At 43.6% G+C, this 17,383-nt stretch overlaps 1 protein-coding gene across 2 annotated transcripts in view; it reads left to right on the forward strand.

Annotated features, from left to right (window-relative positions):
• SV2C (synaptic vesicle glycoprotein 2C) overlaps nt 1-17,383 on the forward strand; it is a 171,348-nt gene that overhangs the window by 148,519 nt on the left and 5,446 nt on the right. For both annotated transcript variants that reach the window (XM_024732792.1, XM_024732791.1), the window contains exons 9-11: nt 2,132-2,265; nt 3,770-3,973; nt 4,445-4,604. In XM_024732792.1, coding sequence (XP_024588560.1) covers nt 2,132-2,265; nt 3,770-3,973; nt 4,445-4,604 — 498 coding nt within the window. The remainder of the gene's footprint in view (nt 1-2,131; nt 2,266-3,769; nt 3,974-4,444; nt 4,605-17,383) is intronic.

The following is a 17,383-nucleotide window of genomic DNA, read 5'->3' on the forward strand; positions in this document are numbered from 1 at the left end:
CAGTGAGGGGCCTAATCCATATAGGATGACCTTAACTCTCCCACATAAAATACTGACTCGAATCTGTACTTGCTTCTCCACAGAAACTTTAGAGTCAAGTGCTCTACAATTCTAGCATGAAAATTGACTTAATTACTTAAAAGTTATTGTTACTCCATTAGAAATTTCTAATATGTTTGTGCCTCTGACAGTCATTTTTTTTTTTTTTTTTTTTTGGGTAGTGGCATCTCCCGTTGCGGAGCACAGGCTCCGGACGCGCAAGCCCAGCGGCCATGGCTCACGGGCCTAGCCGTTCCGTGGCATGTGGGATCTTCCCAGACCGGGGCACGAACCCGTGTCCCCTGCATTGGCAGGCGGACTCTCAACCGCTGCGCCACCAGGGAAGCCCCCTGACAGTCATATTTTTAATAAAAAGTTCTAAGCTGGATATTCAGTCATCATGGAGAAATTTTTTTACTTTGGCAATGTAATGATTAATAATTTTAATAGTATTAAAATCCCTCTAAAACATATACATTTATTTTAGAAGGCGATAGAAATTTTTTTTTTTTTGTCTTTCAGGGAAATTTGAAATACCACTAGCTAACTCATTTTTTAAAAATAGTTTTCCTATTCAACATTCTAAAATGGCGATTCTTTATATACTGATAAGGAATGACTTCTGAAGTAGACTCCGAGGAGAACGAAACAAGGTGTAGAATAGTGTCCTGTTTGCTAGTGACCTGTATACAGAATGCTTCTGGAAGAGCATACGAGAAACTGACAACAGTGGTTATCCCTGGGAAAAAGAACTAAGTGGCTTGAGGATGGGAGACAAAAGACTTACTTTTTCCTTTTTCAACATTTTGAATTTTGCACCATGTGTACTCTGTGCATATAGTATCCATTAAAAAAAAATTGTTTCCCCTTTCTAAATTCAGTTTCACTTCAGAAAATTAGTGATCTTCTTAAAATGTGCCATTATTTACCCTCCTTTAGTAGACAGATTTATGGCTTAGATGGTTTTACTCTGGACTCCTAGAGTAAGGGTTGAAATAAGATTGTTTTTTGAGGAGGTTGGTCTCATAGGCGCTTAGTGCATTTTGAGTGGACAAATGCAGTCCGACATTAGGGTGAGGAGGATTTTCAGAGTACTCGATAGTGAATTGCTTTTAAGTCAGCTCACTTGCTTGGGAGGATCAGTCCCTTTCTGCTCTCATAAGAGTGGTATTTGGTGTAATAACTTCTTCCCCAGGTGAATAAACATTTTCCTCTCGGTGACTGGCTAAGTATACATTCATAGTCTCTTAATAAATTGCCGAGACACACTGGTGAATATGTATCCATGTCTCCCAAGAGTCCTTATCAACACTGAATATCTGAGCCATAGACTCTTCTAAGACGTTAGGATCATTGTGACTATTATCATCTCCCCCTTCCCCTTTACATCACCCAAAAATGGATCTGAGCAAGTTTCATCATTCTACGCATTTCCAAAAATAAGCAGGGCTATGGTCGTTCTACTTGGTACCTCTTAGAGATGAAAAAAAATATATTCTTGGAAATGACTGTAAGCTATGAGTTTCTTGACCCCCAAGACAATCATTCCTCACATAAATGATTCTCCCATCCTCTCTTCAAGATAATTGGAAGTCCCTACACTAGAATTAAGAAGCTTTGGGTTTTCAGCTTGGGAAATAGACTTTCATTAAAAGTGAGCATGGAAGCACATCCTCAAGTTAGAGCTATTAACCCCAAATAGAGAATTCTCAAATAAAGGCATGTGTGAAGGAACAAGAGGATAGGATTGAAAAATAAAGAATCAGTAGCCACAGGTAATCTCCAAACTCAATACCTTCAACTGTATACCCTACAAAAACTTTTACCAACATTGCCAAAAGCCAAATGCAGTTATTTTGAATGCCATCTCTTCTTCTGGTAGAAAATAATATTGGTGAGCAATGAGATAGCCAAAGGACAGGCCGCATGAGGAAAAAGGGGAAAAGCTAGGAGCTTAGAAAGTCCAGAAGCCAGTGTCCTTTATAATTAAGATGAGTCCCTAGTGGGACCTCACATCTCTAAATCTGTTTGACTTAGCTTTCAACTCTGATAGACACAATCATCAATATGAATCTTTTTGTGTGTTGGGCAGATTCGAAGGGATCAGGCTCAAATCCATAATTTTCAAAGATTCGGTTTTTAAGTCCTGCACCTTTGAGGATGTAACTTCAGTCAACACCTACTTCAAGAACTGCATGTTTATTAATACTGTTTTTAACAACACAGGTAGGTGTGCCACTTAACCCCGCCTGGCGCCTCTTCACAGGCCCTAGTTCTTGGCAGAAACATGATACTCATTTGGTGATAGGTGTGGGCATAGGCTTAAGGGGGAAGTGAAGGTTGAAATACAAATGAACGGACTCCCTCCATCAGGTTGGATCAAAGTTGAGCTTGTATTGACTGTCTTTGTCACATTTAATGCAGATGGAGCTTGCTGAGTTCAAAGTTGGAAATACAAAATCCTCTGGTGAATAATTTTTAAAGCAAAGAATTAACCTGTGGTTCGTTTGTTTTGATAATCTTGATTTCAAAATCTGGTGTTAGCTTAAGTGACCGTGCCTGAACTACAGATCTACAGAGATGGGTGAAACATGCTCAATCAGATACAGTCTTTTAGTCCAGTCCATTTAATGGAGCCTGGAAAACTCCCCAGGGAAAAAGAGGAAGGGCAGCAAACATCGATTGAACACCTGCTATGTGCTGGTTCCTACCTCAGGTTATTAGACACTCATTATCTTGTTTAATTTTCACGATAGCTGAGGCTTAGAACAATGCAGTAATTTGGCCACAGTTGTAGAACTAGTAACAGCTGCCGTTTGAGCCCAGGCTCATCTGATTGCAAAGCCCAGGCCTTGCCACCGACACACATTGGTCCGTCTGTCCCATGAGTCCAGAATAACAGCCCGACACTGGCAGGAGGATCAGCTCCACCCTGTTGCCAGTCCTGCCTTCTTGGTGATCAGACAGGAGCCAGCTCTGCCTAGCTCCAAGTGAGAGTGGAGTCAGGGGTCTCGGGGTTTGTTTAAACCGTGCTCTCGCTGTCTTCCAACCCATTCAGCCTCAGAAGACCAGCTTTTTAGGCACGTCTTGTTCAGCGAGGACAGCAACCGTTTTGATTCTCACTGCCTTTTAGCAGAGCCCAGCGTCATCTGCAGCCCCTTTTGGCTAAATCCAAGTTCAAGAAAATAAAAATCAGCAGCGAATGCTGGTGACCTTCCAACGAGGCTGACTCGGGTTCCTCGGTGGGTTCCTCCACTTGAGCCTTCTCTTATAAATTCAGCCTCAAGGACCCAAGGAAGGTCCTGTTTGTTCTCGCTGCCTCAGAGCCCTATAAAATGGCAGTAGTAAGGCCGATTCATACACATTTTGAAACAAATTGTTTTTGTAATTGTAGTATGGAAGCCTTAGTACTCTAATGATAGTCTTTATGTAACATGATAATTAGAAGAAAGTAACATCATAAAGGAGTAAGCAATCATGTAATTAGCAATGACCGACTGTAAGAAATCAGAGGACAACTGGACTCTTTAGTTTATTCCTTTATTCAACAGAAGTATTCCTTCCTTCAGCTACTTCGTAATGTGGGGTCCTATACTAGATCCTGTGCTTTGGTCAGGCCCTGAAGCCCTCAAGGAGCCTACAATACCATGATTTTTTTCTGAATTCTCGGCAGGCTTTCGGTGCGCAACTCTCACGCACCAGTATAAGTTGTCGTTCTTTGTGTCCACAGATTTTGAACCATATAAATTCATTAACTGCGAATTTCAAAACTGCACATTTTTGCACAACAAGACAGGATGCTACATTACCTTTGAAGATGACTATGGTGCCTACTGGATTTATTTTGTCAACTTCCTGGGGACATTGGCAGTGTTGCCAGGGAACATCGTGTCTGCTCTCCTAATGGACAGAATCGGGCGCTTAACGATGCTAGGTATGTGCTTGGTTTCATGTAAGATACAAGAGCTGCCCTTGCAATCTAGAGGGAGCCTGTCTCCTGCTATACTCCCTACCCCGCTAGGATTTGCGTCCCACAGAGATGAGGAGAAATCCCTTAAGACCTTTCATTAGGACTAAATTTTAGTAAAATATGTCTAATTACATCTCATTTGAACAGCTTCTGTGAGTTAACAGACTGAAAAACTAATTATGTGTGACTAATGTCTATTTTTCTACTTACATAGCTGAGTGATTGATGATGTGTATTTCATGCTTGCTGTGTTCAGAAGGTAGTTAGAGACGCAAACCTTATATACAAGTAAACACACTTGTACCTGAGCTTTATGAACCCAGGCTGTGGCTTCCTCTTGGGATTCAGTTTTGCTGTGAGATCTCAAAGACCCCGAGGGTCTTTGCTCTACTAAGATGACAGGAAACGTCCCAGCCGTGTCTGCTTCGTTGGCAGGTGGCTCTATGGTGCTTTCGGGGATCAGCTGTTTCTTCCTTTGGTTTGGCACCAGCGAATCCATGATGATAGGCATGCTGTGTCTGTACAATGGGTTGACCATCTCGGCCTGGAACTCTCTTGATGTGGTCACTGTGGAGCTGTACCCTACAGATCGGAGGTATGTTGAAATGGGCCTCCAGCAAGAGGTTCTCTGAGCCCCACAGGACCACTCAAAAGTCAGAGAAAACAAGCCAAACTGTCATTTCCCCCAAAAAGCAAAAACCCAAAAGAAAAAATTCTGGCTTATGAAGTTGTAGGCTCTACTCATATCTTTCATTTATTCTTTATTTTTTAATGAGGCAAAACATTATTTCCTCCTCATTGACTATTACACGTAGTATCATAAAAATGTTATTACTTTGAAAGCAGTTTGTAGATTCGTTTCTCAATTTGAAAACATTCCTGGGGATACATGGTGATTGCTGAGAAGGGACAATCGTAAGTTAAATGTTAAATAATTACAATGGAAATTGTTCCCAATTTTTATAGCTAGATTGTATTTACAGCTAGATATTTTTATAGCAATGTATACATGTATTATGTAGTTAAATATATAGTCAATATTAGTATTAAACACATATACTAAATATTATAATTATATTTAACTATCGTGGTATGGGAAAATCAGGTTTGCCTAGGAACTGTGAAGGCTTTTCAGTCTACGTATGGATATTTATATTTAATTTGTTAGACAAGGTAAGGCATTGAAGTTCTTTTTTTACCTGACTTTTTTTGAGGTATAGTTGAAGTACAATATTATATATGTTCAAATGTACAACATAGTGATTTACAATTTTTAAAGGTTATGCTCCATTTATAGTTATCATAAGATATTGGCTATATTCCACGTGTTATACAATATGTCCTTGTAGCTTATTTATTTTATACATCTACTCATCTCTTTTAAAAAGAAAATGTAGGGGAATATAGTTGCTAGCTGGAGTTACTAGGGCAATGAAACCAGTGAAGGAATTTAATTGTGTCCATGACTTAGCTTGCTGGCTAACAGCATGAGGAAGCAGTAATGAAACAGGGAGGGATAGGCTGTAAGAGCCTCTCCGGGGGCTTCCCTGGTGGCGCAGTGGCTAAGAATCAGCCTGCCAATGCAGGGGACATGAGTTCGAGCCCTGGTCTGGGAAGATCCCACGTGCCGTGGAACAGCTAAGCCCGTGCGCCACAGCTATTGAGCCTGCACTCTAGAGCCTGCAAGCCACAACTACTGAGCCTGTGTGCCACAACTACTGAAGCCCACATGCCTAGAGCCCGTGCTCTGCAACAAGAGTAGCCACCGCAATGAGAAGCCCATGCAATGCAACGAAGAGTAGCCCCCGCTCACCGCAACTAGAGAAAGCCCAAGCGCAGCAACAAAAACCCAACACAGCCAAAAATAAATAAAATAAATAAATTTAAAATAAAATAAAATAATGTATACAAAACAATAAATGTTTTAAATAATAATAATAATAATAATGCTTAAAAAAAAAAAAAAAAGGAGCCTCTCCGGGCCCCTTATCAGTCCTGAGAGGGTTCTTACCTTACATTTGCAAGTATCTACGTGAGCTCTGCATTAAGGCACCACAAAGAGGTCTCTGGAACATATCTCTTGACCTTCCTGGTCTGTTGAAGGAAAGCCCAACACATTTCCAGTGACCAAAAAAAGATAGCTATTGGAAGAAAATTATGCATCTGTTCCCAAAATGGAGACACAGAGACTTTGCACCTCATATCATAAAAAGGGCTAGAAGGTAGGGCTTTGGGGTGGAGCTTCAGCAGCTGACTCATGAAAAGAATAGAAGCCTGTTTTGCCATTTGACATGAGTGAAGACAAATGGCCTTTGCCTTCTTTTATTTCACGTACACTCCGTCACCATGGAGGCCCTCTTTGCTAGAGGATGGAGTCAGCATTCTCTGGACTTTGAGATGGAGGAGGGTTTTTTCTACGACAATGCAGAGACATATGGGATATCAATTTTCAACTGATCCTGTGTCCTCCTTTCGTTTATTGGCCCCAGTGGGTACATTCTCTGCATACCCAGACTCTCTAACTTATATTTCTTCTTCATGAACATTACTGAGCTTACAGGAACCCTGTCGGTACTCCAGTATCCATCTCCCTGCTGAGTATCTGGAACTCTTATGGATGTCTGCTTATCAGATATTCTAATTAGTAACCTGACTTACGCTCTGAAAGGAACCATACAACCCATAACTGGCATCTCCTCCCTTCTTTCAACAAACATTAGTTCTCTTCTGTGGGCAAGCTCCTGGGATGGGTGTCACGGGACTAGGACGCTGCCAAAACAAGATTAAGACTCTGCAGCTTGCTTGCCTTCTCATCCTGCAAACTGCGCCCAGGTGTGGACTAAACTAGACGTTTATAAAAGCCCCTCAATGTTAAAGCAAGGCTGTGTCATAGCCTGTAACCTTTTTATTTTACATTTTAAAAGCTTGATACTATTTGAGATGAATCAGCTGCTTATCCCTCCGCCACAGGAATGGAAGAATGAGTATTCTCCTGTGGCAAAAACCCGGCTTAAAAACAAAACGCCACAAATCAGGTGGGTCTGTCCATGAGAAACATGGACCTGCTGTGTTTCTGTTGTCGGAAAGGTTAAACATCAAGCATGATTAAAACAGAAATTGCCTTGTGTATTAGCTCAGATCCTCTGAGAAGCAGAGGACAAGTTGGGATTAAACATGCACGGATTTTTGTTAGAGGAAATGTGGGTTATGAGAGAAAATGGGGAGGGAGGTACAGTCTGGCTGCAGTGCAAGCCTGAGCCCCATGGAGGAGTAAGGAAGGAAGGCCAGTTGGGTAGAAGTGTCCCAGACCACCAGCAAGCAGTCTCAGGAAGGTTTGGCATGGCTGTGACAAAGTCAGCTTCAGAGGAGTCCCACCTGTCCCAGGCACCAGCCTGCCGTAGTATCCCTCTTACGTTCAGTTTGCTGCTGCTGGAGCAGCAAAGCATGGGGATGTGTTGCAGAGCATGGCAGCTGGGCCAGGACTCAGAAATTGGCAAGGTGCATCCTCAATCCTCACTTTAGCCATGCTGTTGCTAGCAGATGTTCTCCAGCTCTCAAGCTGATGTTACCAGATAACGTACAGGAAGTCACTTCCTTAAGTGATGGAGAGAGAACTTACCTGCCAGAGCTGCATCACTAGGGCCATGGTGATTTAGCTAGCACCACCTACTCTGTTTCGGGCTAAAGCCTTCTGTTTCATCTCTGCTGCTTTCCTCTGGGTCACATAGGAGGGCTCCCCTGATATCTGGCTCAGCTGTTAGAGGAAAACCCCAACTGTTTTTGTATGTAGGTACCCTATGGCCTCTTCTCCCCGTGGAAGCAGAATAGAATACATCCTGACAAGAATGTTGGTTATAGGGTGTGATTTTTTCATACTAGAACTTTAGCACTGCCAACTCCTTGCCCAGTTTCTAGAATCTGTCCTTAATGATCACTTACTAGGACACTCTGATTCCAGGCCCCAAACTAAAAAAGTAGCCTCTTGAGCTGTTCAACAGCCAACTCCTCTCAAAATCCCGGTGAAAATGATTATACTGGGGGGACATAACTTACCATATAATCTAAATGCTATGAAAGTTATAACACTTGAAAGCCACATTTGTCAACCACAGTGTGGACTTGACCTTTAATGTTACACTCTTGGCTTGCATTTACTGTGAAAGCACGAGTGAGGACAGGACGTTTCCCATCAGAGTGCACCTTTCCTCTCTGTAGAGCCCACCACCTGATCTGCAGCGAGTTCCAGGACCTGCTCTGGGGAGCTGCTTTGTCTCTTCACTTCATATGATAAAAATTAGTAATTCCTCACATTTGCTTCCCTGCTGTGAGGTCAAGAGGCAGAGTGCCTATGTCGGTGTTACATCTCCATGGTCCAGGTATTTGCTTTGCTTCTCCTCATCCTGGTTTGCACTCTTGCATTCCTATTTTATTAATTTTGTCTTTTTTTTTGCGGTACACGGGCCTCTCACTGTTGTGGCCTCTCCCGTTGCGGAGCACCGGCTCCGGACTCGCAGGCTCAGCGGCCATGGCTCACGGGCCCAGCCGCTCCGCGGCATGTGGGATCCTCCCAGACTGGGGCATGAACCTGTGTTCCCTGCATCGGCAGGCGGACTCTCAACCACTGCGCCACCAGGGAAGCCCTAATTTTGTCTTTTATAAGCTACCCTAAATCGTTTCATAAAGAGGCAGGAAAATTTGAAATTAAAATTGTATGTACTTATTGAGCAGCACTTTTCTGTGCCTGAAAAATGAAGCAGGACAGCCACTGCTCACACTTTTTGTAAGGAAAAGCTCGGGTTTTTTTTTCCTCCACGCTCAATTCTTGACTTTTGGCCACCAAATATTGGAGGGTTTTTTTCCCCATACCCAGCAATTCTCTAATTCCCAGTAGACACCAACTGGATGTTCTAAAATTTCACTCAGTTCTGACACGACCTACCTGGAGACAGCATCAGATCCCACAGGTTAAGGACTCATTTCCCACAAGAGTGCCCACCCTTCAGACACCAAACACAAGTCAAGTTATCACCTATACGTCTGACCAACTGGCTGTACATTGGAGTTCTCTCTACCCCCTCCTTGGGTTTGATAACTTGCCAGAATGGCTCACAGAACTCAGGGAAACATTTCCTTGTGTTTACCGATTTATTATAAGAGGTTACAACTCAGGAACAGCCAGACAGAAGAGATGCATGCATAGGGCAAGGTAACGGAAGAAGGAGCACAGAGCTTTGTGCCCCATCCAGGTATGCCACCCTCCTGGTACTTCCGTGCAGTCACCAACCTGGAAGTTTATCAAATCTTGTTGTTCGAAAGTTTTTATAGAACTTAATCTCCAGCCCTGTTTCCCCCATTCCCAGTGCCAACCTCTAATCGCTTGCTCTTTCTGGTAATGATGCCGAAACTTGGCCTCTGTGCACCAGTGCCAAGTTGAATCTCAGAGACAGAGTTTTGGGTGAAGTAGCAAAGAATAGCTTTATTGCTTTGCCAGGCAAAGGGGGACACAGTGGGCTCATGCCCTCAAAACTGTGTGTCCCAACCCAGGAGGATCTGGTGAGTTCCATAGCAATGGTTCAAGGGTGGGGTTGCTGATAAAGATCAGGGTGTGCGAAAGGCCTGCATTCCTTTGATCTGGCCTAAGGTGGTCTCCTGATGAGATTCTGGGGTTATCTCAGGTTATCTGGGGTTATGAGATTCAAGGTTATCAAACTGTGACCTCCTCTCTGGAATGAAGAATGCTTCATCAAATAGGTTCACATCTTCCATTTGTTGGGGGTTTTAGTTCTGCAGAAGAGCTCAAAGATATTGTTATGTGTCTCCCTTGAGGCGGAACCAGGACCCTGCCCCAAGGCTTCACTCTTGTTTCCTGGCTGCTCCTCCCTAGTCTCAGCATCCCCTCCCTTCCCTGACTGGCAACTGTTTGAATCTGCCCTTTGGGACTTAGGGAGGCCTCATGGTGGCTCGAGGCTGTTCCCTACAAACAAAGAAGGGCTTCCATCCCAGAAGCCCCACAGGGTCCTGTTTGGTTTCATTTACAGATCACCACAACAGATATAATAGTAATGGAAACATTTGAAATATTGTGAGAATTACCAAAATGTGACAAAGAGACAGGGAGTGAGCAAATACTGTTGGGAAAATGACGCTGATAGACGTGCTAGACCCAGGGTTGCCACAAATGGTCAATTTGTAAAAAACACAATATCTTCCAAGTATAATAAAACGAAGTGCACATAGGGTGAGGTCCAGAAGACTCCCAAGCACAGGAGCCTGTGTCATCCTGGAGTTGGGGGGTACACCAGCCTGCTGGCATGTGGATGCGTTCACCAATCGGGAAGCTCTCCAGATTTATGGAGGTTTCATTATGTAGACGTGATTGATTAAATCATTGGCCGCTGCTGGTTGAACTCAGTCTCCAGCCTCTCTCCCCTCCCTGAGGTGAGGGTGGGATAGGCTGAAAGTTCCAACCCTCTAATCACATGGTTAGTTTTTCTGGAGACCAGCCCCCATCTAGAAACCATCTAGGAGCCCCTCAAGTTCAAGAAGTTGAATGAATCCCAAACATGATAAGCCAAAGAAATCCACACCAAGACAAAGAAAAAAATCTTGAAAGCCACCAGAGGCAACACTTCACCTATAGGGAAAAACAGTTAGATTGTTAGATTCCCCCCCTCTAAAAATGTTGCACCTGTTTTTAGAATTGCAATGGTGATACGTAATTTTCTTTTATTATGCAGAAAAGCCAAGATTTTAAAGACTGATAAAAACTCAGTGTTAACTGGAGTGGGTGAGGGTGAAATTACTTCTCAGAGACTGTTGTGGGAATTCTAAAAACAGGTGCAACATTTTTAGAGGGGGGAATATAGCAAGCTGTTTTTCCCTATAGGTGAAGTGTTGCTTCTGGCTGCTCTCAAGACTTTTTTCTTTGTCTTGGTGCGGATTTCTTTGGGTTATCACATTTGGGATTCACTCAGCTTCTCGAATCTGTAGGTTTGTATCTCTTGCCAAATTTGTGAGCCATTATTTCAAATTTCAACCATTATTTATTTGAATACTTTCTCTTCTCCTGCTTGGGCTCCAGTGATATAAGTATTAGGTCTTTTGTTAGAGTCCCACAGGTCCCTGATGCTCTGTTAACTTTTTTTTTTAGTCTATGTTCTCTTTATTTTTCAGATTGGATGGTGTCTATTGTTCTGTCTTCAATTTACTGATTCTTTTCACTCTCTCCTTCATTCTGCCGTTGAGCCCAATCACTAGGCTTTTTATTTTGGTTATTGGATTTTTCAGTTCTAAAATTTCAGTTTGGTCCTTCTTTATGTCTTTTATTTCTTTGCTGAGGCTTTCTATTTTTTCATGATGTGTTCTGTATTTCTGTGTGTTCGAGTTTCAAGTGTGTTCATAATTGCTCATTGAAGCATTATTATGACAGCTTTAAAAGCTTTATCAGATAATGTTAACATCTCTGTCATGTCAATGTTGGCATCTCAATTGTTTTTTCTCATTCTGTTTGAGCTCTTCCTGGTTATTTGGATGATAAATGATATTCAGTTGAAAGCAGTCATTTTCATATTATGTTCTGAGACTTCTGATCTTATTTAAGCCTTTGGTTTTGGTTGGCATTCTCAGACATCTCTCTGGGAGGGGAAGGGGTGCACTACCCCATTATTGCCAGGTGGAGATAGATGTCCAGGTTACCACTCAGCCTCCATTGACAGCCAAGAAAGGGTGTCCTCATTCCTGCTGCACAGCGGTGGGAGTCCAGGCTCCCCTCAAGATAACCAATACCATGGAGGGACAAACTCATTACTGGCCAGCAGGGATGAAAATCCCAGCTTCCTACTTAGCCTTCCCTGACACCACCCCAATGGTGATGTTGAGGCCCCTCATTACAGGTTCATGAGGATGGAAGTCTAGGTTCTCCACTCGGCCTTTGCTGGTGTGGCTGGCCGTTGGGTTGCACTTTTTTCCAGTATTTGGTTGGAGAAGCGAGGTTGTTGTCTAAACGTTTTCTGTCTTGCTAGGCTGCCTCTATCCTGGTCCTTTGGGTAGAGAGAGCAGGCTCTGGTTGGGGTGTTATTGAAATCTGTACCTGTTGGTATTTCCTTTTGCCAGCTTCGTCAGTTCCAAGTCTCAGATGTATGCGGCAAAAAGAAAATTCAGGAAGCCACCATTCCCCACGTCCCCAGCTGCTCTGCCTTTTTTCTTTATCTTCCAGAGTCTTCTTAGGTTTGTTTTATAACGTCCAGGACTTTTAGCTGTATTTAGCAGGAAGAATAAGAAAAGTATGTCTACTCCATCTCAATATGATTTTTAATATTGTTCATTTATTTACACAACAACTTTTTTTGGAGTGCCTGTGATACAACCGTGAATAAGCCATTCGTGGTCATTACTTTGTGGTCATTACTTTCATGGAGCTCAAGGACAAGTGAACATCAGACACAACACAGTGTGGTCAGGGTTATTGTGGGGAAAGGACATGGTGTTCTGAAAGCAGAAGAAAGGGTTCCTTAGAAGGAATGACATCTGAGCTGAGACTTGAAGGAACATATATACAACCATTCTGTTTTTCACTTTCTATGCAGCATTCAGTAAATTACATGAGATATTTAACACTTTATTATGAAATAGGCTTTGCGTTAGATGATTTTGTTCAACCGCAGGCTAATGTATGTGTTCTGAGCACATTTAAAGGACGCTAGGCTAAGCTATGATGTTCGGTAGGGTTATTAAATGCATTTCTGACTTATGATACATTCAACTTATGATGGGTTTGGAGGGATGTAACTCATAGTAAGTCAAGGAAGATCTCTAGAGGCAGCACATGCTCTGGTTCATTTTGGTTCTGAGTTCCAGCCTGCGTGTCCTTCTGCATCCAGGCAGCGACTTCCTGCTGGGAACTCCCCGGCTCACACTTCCTATCTCCATATGGCCCAGAGCCATTCTTACCCCTCCTCCATGGAGCTCAGGGCAAGGAGCTCCCACCTTGTAAGTGATGAAACCGAGGCTGTCCCCACTGGCCACCAACTCTGCACAGAATCCCTCAGCCCAGCACGCCTGTCTCACGGGGATTCTTCTAGCAACCTGCTCCAGGATTTCTCTGGCCACTGGCCTCCTTCTTCCTCCCCACCCTTACACATGCCCAGTTTTAGATATGACCTCAGAAAGGATGAGAAAATAAACCCCCGATTGTTCCCACCTGCTGTTCCCTGCTCATCCTGGGCAGCTGCTGCTGTCACCCAGTGCTCTGGGTTGGTCCTCTTCCTTGATGAGCTAAAATTAAAACATCTGCCCAGAATTAACCAACCTAAGCCCCTCCCCTTAGGGCTGTGTTTGCTTAGACAAAGAAGTTCCCCATTCCTTCCGGGAGCTCAGACCTGAAGTTCTTTAATCCTGGATCTCTTACCGGCCAGCTGTGTGACCTCAGGAAGACCACTCAGCATAACTGTGCCTCAGTTGTTTGAGATATAAAATGAGGAGATTCTACATCTGTGCCCATGAAGATAAAGACCTCACTTATTGTTTAAAGATTTTTGAGATGAAGGAATCTTTGATTCAGTCATCTTTTCTAACCAACCTGCACTCCATCCATTTCCCTTTGCCCTGCTTATTTTTTTTTAGAGCCCATATCATTATATATGTTTATATTTTATGTGACCTGAGTCACTTTGGCCATTCAGCAAATGTCAGATCATTTTTGTCTCTGGAAGTTAGAAGTGGAAAGTTGGGGGGGGGCGGGCCTTCACCCACCACCTCACCCCCAGGGGATGTATTAAATGGCAGCAAATCCTACCAAATGTGCAAATGGTCACAAAAACAGTCCTACAGCCCGTTCTTGACTCCAGGGAAGTCCATCTCTCTGCCCTTGCCTGAAAGGGCCATGGACATGACATGCTGACAGCAGGACCACCAGACTTGGGGCTGGGCAGGCAGCAGAGTCCAGGACCAGTGGGCTCTAGAGTCTGGAATCTGGACCCAGGGTACCATTTCACCAGGTTGCGGGGCTTGGAGGATGCTTGTCCATCCATCGTGCTAAGGGCAGAACATTCTAGTCAACTGCATATCAAGCGCTCATATCACCAATGAAAACTGATCTCCATGTTCATTAACAAACCTTCTCATGTAGATTTCTAAAATGATAGTTAAAGCCCTAAGTAATCACCTCTGGCCTGTTAATTCCTGATTAACATGTTTTAAATTCTATGGGTATAGAGACAACTTATCTTTATACTGATCTACTTTTAAAGCAAATTACCTCCCAGACCATATGATGATAGGATGTTAGGGCGTACATTTGTTTACTGTCTGTCACCCACTAGAATGTGAGCTCCTTGAGAGCAGGACTTTGTTTTCCTTATTCACTACCAGGACTCCAGGTGAATGACTGATAGATGAAAAGATAGAAAGATGGAAAAAAAGATGCTTTTTACAATCTGGCTGGTTATGGGTGATAGTCTTCCTCCCTGTGTGGGGTCTGGCTCCCTACTCTCCAAGATAAGCTAGTTGGACCAGTTGTGAGTGAGGGAGCATTCCTGTTCAGTTCTCCCCCGCTGCCCTTCTGTGTCCCTCTTCCACTTTGTCCATCCACGGCCTGTGTCCTCCAGAGCCAGCAACTGTCAGCTCCCCCTTCCCCATTCAGCACTGCCTGTTGGAAACATCTTCCTCTCCTCCTGCTTCTCCATCAGCAATGTGGAGGAAACCTGAATTCAGGTATGGACACTACCAGAAAGCAGCTGGGTAACTTTAGATTAGTCCTTGAACCTTTCTGGAGCTTGGTGTTCTCATCTGAGAAATGAAAGGGTGAGTCAGGCTGAGTATTCAGATTATCTCATTTAACCTTATTTAATCCTCTGTCCAACCCTACAAGCGTAGGTAGTTTTATTCCATTTTCAGGTGAGGAAAAGGAGCCACAGAGGGGGGAAAGTAACTTGCCCTGGATCCCTTAGCATCAAACCCAGATGTAATGACCCTTCGGTGCGGCTCCCAGCATGGGCATACCTAGTCTGTGACATATAGGACCATCCCAGTAGGTCTGGGGTGGGCCTCTGGGAACCAGTTTCTAAGAAGCTCACACAGTGTTTGGGATATACAGCCGTGTCCATCAACCATGGCCTTAGACGAACTCCAGGTTGCCTCCCAGGGCTCACTTTCATTCTGTCATCATTTACCCTGGCCCAGGGACTCACTTCCTAGCGAGGTTTATCAGATGAGTGATAAGACACAAAGGCTTCCATTTTGACCTGAATATATTTGCATTTCAACAGGAACAAGCAATAGGATGACCCTTGTTGGTTGTGGGGAGGGAGGGAGTTGGAAGCCCACTTTGGGCCCAGGGATTCCTATGGGCTCAAAACTGCAAGTAAGTCCTCCACTTGTTTGTGAGTAAGAAAAGCCCTGCTTGCAGGATGCCATCTTCCCAAATTAAGGAGGACACACACAGACCACACACCTATACTCACTGCTTAGATGAGACAAATTTTCTCTTCCTTTGAAGATCAGAAAGCAATTGAATTCAGTCTGTCCTGATTTCAGAATGTGAAACTCGGGGTTTTTCCTCCACGAAAGCAAGATAATAGTCTGGCATCAATAAATAAACGTGGACCAACTAACGTCCACTAAAATGTTCATTACGTTTGGGATTAGCAGATATAAACTACTATATATAAAATAGATAAAATAACAAGGTCCTACTGTATAGCACATGGAGCTGTACTCAATATACTGTAATGAACCATAATGGAAAAGAATATGAAAAACAGGCTTCGCTTGTGGCGTAGTGGTTAAGAATCCACTTGGCAATTCAGGGGACACGGGTTCGATCCCTGGTCCGGGAAGATCCCCCATGCCACAGAGCAACTAAGCCCACGCACCACAGTTACTGAGCCCTGCAATGAGAAGCCCGCGCACCACAACGAAGATCCAATGCAGCCATAAATAAATAAATAGATAGATAGATAAATAAATAAGAATATGTATATATATGTATAACTGAATCACTTTGCCATATACCAGAAACTAGCACAGCATTGTAAATCAGCTATACTTCAGTTTTCTTAAAAAATACCCATTACTTATCGTATATTAACACATATATGTGGAACCTAGAAAAATGGTACAGATGGACCAGTTTGCAGGGCAGAAATTGAGACACAGATATAGAGAACAAACATATGGACACCAAGGGGGGAAAGTGGCGGGGGGGGGGGGGGGGGGGGGGAAAGTGGCGGGGCGGGGTGGTGGTGGTGGGATGAATTGGGAGATTGGGATTGACATATATACACTAATATGTATAAAATAGATAACTAATAAGAACCTGCTGTATGAAAAAATAAATAAAATTCAAAAACAAAGATATAAAGATTTGAATAGTAAAATTAACAACGTTGATTTAAAAAACTACCCATTACAGAAATATACTTCCAATGTATTTTGAAGATATCAGAAAATTCCTTAGTTCATTTCACAAGTATCCCATTCATCCCTGTGCCAGCCCTGAAGCAAGTTGCAATGAGTGAATGTAAAAGGCTACACAGGCCCACCCCAGAGATGTGGCCAGGATCTAAATAAGGCTAAACCCTGACAGGAGAGCCTTGCGGTTGGTACAAGCCAACCCTTAGGAGGGGAGCAGGAAGGAGGTCTGGTCCAGCAGGGAGAGTTTTCATGGCTGCCCAGAGTCCAACCAAGAGTGGGAAGAAAAGGAAATGAGGCAGGTTAGGTGAGAAACTGCCTCTAGTGAAAATGAGCTGTGCAAAGTTGAGTAAATAAGACAGCAGGCCCAGGGAGGGGAAAGAAAAGAGGTTGGGCGAAGCCTTTGACGTTAATTCCTCTCCTGTGGGCCTCAGTGTTCCTGGTTGCCCTCGGTCTCCCCACACCATATCGTGAACATTTTCCCTTGGCTGTGTTGTACTGCGTGATATTCCCTAATGAACACATCCAAACAAAGGAAGTCCTATATATGAAGGTGTTCACGGCAATCTCATTCATGTTCCTCCAAATTTAGAAAGCTCTAATTATCCAATGGTATGGTTACAGAAATAATGGTTATGTGCTAAATCATTTCGTTTTAAACAAAACGCAAACAAACAGCTTTGGGAATGATTGGGGGGAAAGCAGAAAGCAAAGTTGTAGAAATCCTGTGATTTGCAAAAATATAGATATGATTGGAAGCACACTAAAGGAAATTCAGAACTGAAAACCGTTTGTTGGGGCTTCCCTGGTGGTGCAGTGGTTGAGAGTCCACCTGCCAATGCAGGGGACGCGGGTTTGTGCCCCGGTCCAGGAAGATCCCACATGCTGCGGAGCAGCTGGGCCCATGGGCCATGGCCGCTGAGCCTGCGCTCCGCAACGGGAGAGGCCCGCGTACCGCCAAAAAAA

Source organism: Neophocaena asiaeorientalis, unplaced genomic scaffold, assembly GCF_003031525.2.
Source record: "Neophocaena asiaeorientalis asiaeorientalis breed wild unplaced genomic scaffold, Neophocaena_asiaeorientalis_V1.1 scaffold515, whole genome shotgun sequence".
NCBI lineage: Eukaryota > Metazoa > Chordata > Mammalia > Artiodactyla > Phocoenidae > Neophocaena > Neophocaena asiaeorientalis.